The following is a 2677-nucleotide window of genomic DNA, read 5'->3' on the forward strand; positions in this document are numbered from 1 at the left end:
GGAGAGTTTTGGAGATACTAACCCTTCTTTGTAACAAGAAAGCATGTGATACATATATGGAGGTATGCTAATAAAAAAGGGAGTTTGTATGAGAGATGGAGAAGGACTTTGTTGCTTAGGAGAGTTTTGGGGATACTAATCTTTGTAATAAGATCTTCCTAGGGTCTTTTTTCTAATATACAGCCTTGTGGGAATTCCTCAAATTGAAAAGACTAACCGCAAATAACCGTCTAGTTTTCAGCTGACATGAAACGCCACCCGCGAGAGGAGGTTCAGCCGGCGTGGGCTATTCCTTGCCACCCCTTCCCCAAAATCACCATCGCCATAGCCAACCACCCATCCATGGCACACTTTCCTTCTCCTTCCTCGCTTTTCCATCCCTCCATCCCCGTCGTTTCGTCATCCCTCTCGCATTCCTAATATTCACAGATAATCGCTTTTTATTATATACCCTCCTCTTCCACCTCCGTAATCATGATGCCCGATACCATGGCCGATGTCGCTGGACAGCTCTTTGCTTTTGAGTACTGCAATGCCAAGCTCAAGGGCAGACCCACCATGCGGAAGACCAAGCAGTCTCGTTCCTGCTTCGATCAGACTCTGCCTGTCGCGGTAGGACAATTCCGATTCCTTCGCAATTCTAATTTCCATCTTACATGAATAAGGTAACCGTCCTTCGGGAGCGTTGTTGAAGCTCTTTAACTTATCTGCGATCGTTGTTTAAACTGAATGTCCGTAGTTGTGTACCAAACCCTCTGCGTAGAGGCGACCGGTTAAATTGATTCAAGCTAATTCAATTGGAAGTTTTTCGGAATGCTAACGTTCCGCCCAGATAAAATTTGAATCTAAGGATTTACAACTACGCTATATAACGGATTTAGAGATTCGGCTATGGGCTACCTGGGAATTTGATCAGGAGTGGTTTGACATAATAATTGGTGTGTGTTCAGTTGTCAAGAAGAGCTGGACGGCATGAGTTGTGCCGGCTTGTGGAGAAAGAGCTACCCTATTATTCCTCAAATGGAGAGTACAGGTGTGCTCCCATATTTATTCACGCTTTACATGCACATATTGCACTGCCTCTATTATGTACGAGAGAGAGAGAGAGAGAGAGAGAGAGAGAGAGAGAGAGATCACTAATGCGCACTATCTGGCTGACAATACAGGCACCGCATTCCAAAAAAATTACCGTCTGATTATACAAGAAAAGGAGACGGTGATAAGATTAAACGCGGAGAGTTACATAAAGCAGCTCCAAAGGCCGAACCGCCCTTGGGAGGGGCCTTCAAACTGCGGGATAATCCACCCAACACTCTGGTAAGGCTCGGGTTGCCATTTCCTTGAGATTAAACCCTGAAATTTCCTGAATGTTCGGACCTCGGGTACTCTCGGAGTGATGGCCGATTTTCTGAACCCCACAGTTCCGTAAATTGTACGAAAGAGGAGACTTGCCACTTCAAATTTTGCACAGCAGCTCCAAGAACTCCCTTGCGTGGAAGGTGGACATTCGAAAGCTTGATTATCACCACTATTTGCCCATTTTCTTCGATGGCATACGAGAAAAGGAAGAACCTTACCGCTTTATAGCCGTAAAAGGTGTAGAGGATCTTCTCAAGGCTCGTTCTGAACCTTTTACTCGTTGACACACTGCTTCTTCTGAAGAAAATGTCCTAATGCACACGAAGGCTGTCATCCTCTGATTTCGTGAGAACGCGTAACTTGTGGAACGATATTTTATCTCTTTTTTCTGTATGTCTATACGTGTATTGAGAGAGAGACAGGAGTAGCATCTGAGGCTACAATATATGGGCGCAGGCTGGACAGGGTAAAATATTGCCTGTGATACCACAGCTAATCATCCCTATTAAGACAGCTCTGAATACAAGAGACCCAGCTGTAATGAACATAGCACTTCAGGTACAAAAAAACATTTCCTTAAAATTCCAGCTCGAGGTTGTATGTTCGGTAAACCGAAATTGGATGCATGATATATAAGCTTGGTCATAAATTTCGCGCCATTGATATGCCGCTGTTGTATACTGTTCCAGCTTATGTGCAAACTGGTGGAGTCTGAGGAGATGGTAGGTCAATCGTTAGTGCCTTATTACAGACAGCTGCTTCCGGTACTGAATATTTTCAAGAACAATGTGCCCAATGTTGGCGACAGTATCGACTACGCACAGCAAAAGCATGTGTGCACAGGCGAGCTCGTCAACAAAGTATTAGAATTATTCGAGGCCCACGGAGGAGAAGATGCTTTCATAAACATCAAGTACATGGTGCCCACTTACGAATCGTGCGTTACTGGCTAGAAGCAGGTTTCTCCCTCCACTGCACTTGTTCTTCTTAGCAGCATAGAGCGAAGCACCGATGGTCAGTAAGTAGTACAACCTTACAAAGATATGCTCGTGCGATTTCTCATAATCTGGAAGTGACAATTGAATAGATTTGGTATATCTGGTTTAACAAGGGATCACTTCTATGGATCGCAGCTGTTTAGTGTAACAGTGAGCATGAGTAGCTTGTCATGCTTACACAATATGCTTAACATCACGACTTGTTCTTTAAGATTTAATCTCAGTTTCATGTTAATTGACTAGTTTCCAAATTTCCATAAGAAGCTCCCCTTTTAAGAGCCTTATAACATAAGAGAACAGTTCTGGTGTGGTGTGAAACA

At 43.9% G+C, this 2677-nt stretch overlaps 1 protein-coding gene across 1 annotated transcript; it reads left to right on the forward strand.

Annotated features, from left to right (window-relative positions):
* Nucleotides 1-489: 489 nt before the first annotated feature.
* Nucleotides 490-2312, forward strand: LOC147903844 (uncharacterized). The gene is made up of 6 exons (XM_087400160.1): nt 490-612; nt 951-1033; nt 1167-1317; nt 1422-1616; nt 1816-1917; nt 2049-2312. Exons 1-6 carry the CDS (start codon nt 490-492, stop codon nt 2310-2312), a joined length of 918 nt encoding a protein of 305 aa, XP_087256286.1.
* The last annotated feature ends 365 nt before the right edge of the window (nt 2313-2677 follow it).

The sequence above is a fragment of the Dipteris shenzhenensis genome, chromosome 3, assembly GCF_047967505.1.
Source record: "Dipteris shenzhenensis isolate YYH24624 ecotype China chromosome 3, Dip_SZ_1.0, whole genome shotgun sequence".
In the NCBI taxonomy this organism is placed as follows: domain Eukaryota; kingdom Viridiplantae; phylum Streptophyta; class Polypodiopsida; order Gleicheniales; family Dipteridaceae; genus Dipteris; species Dipteris shenzhenensis.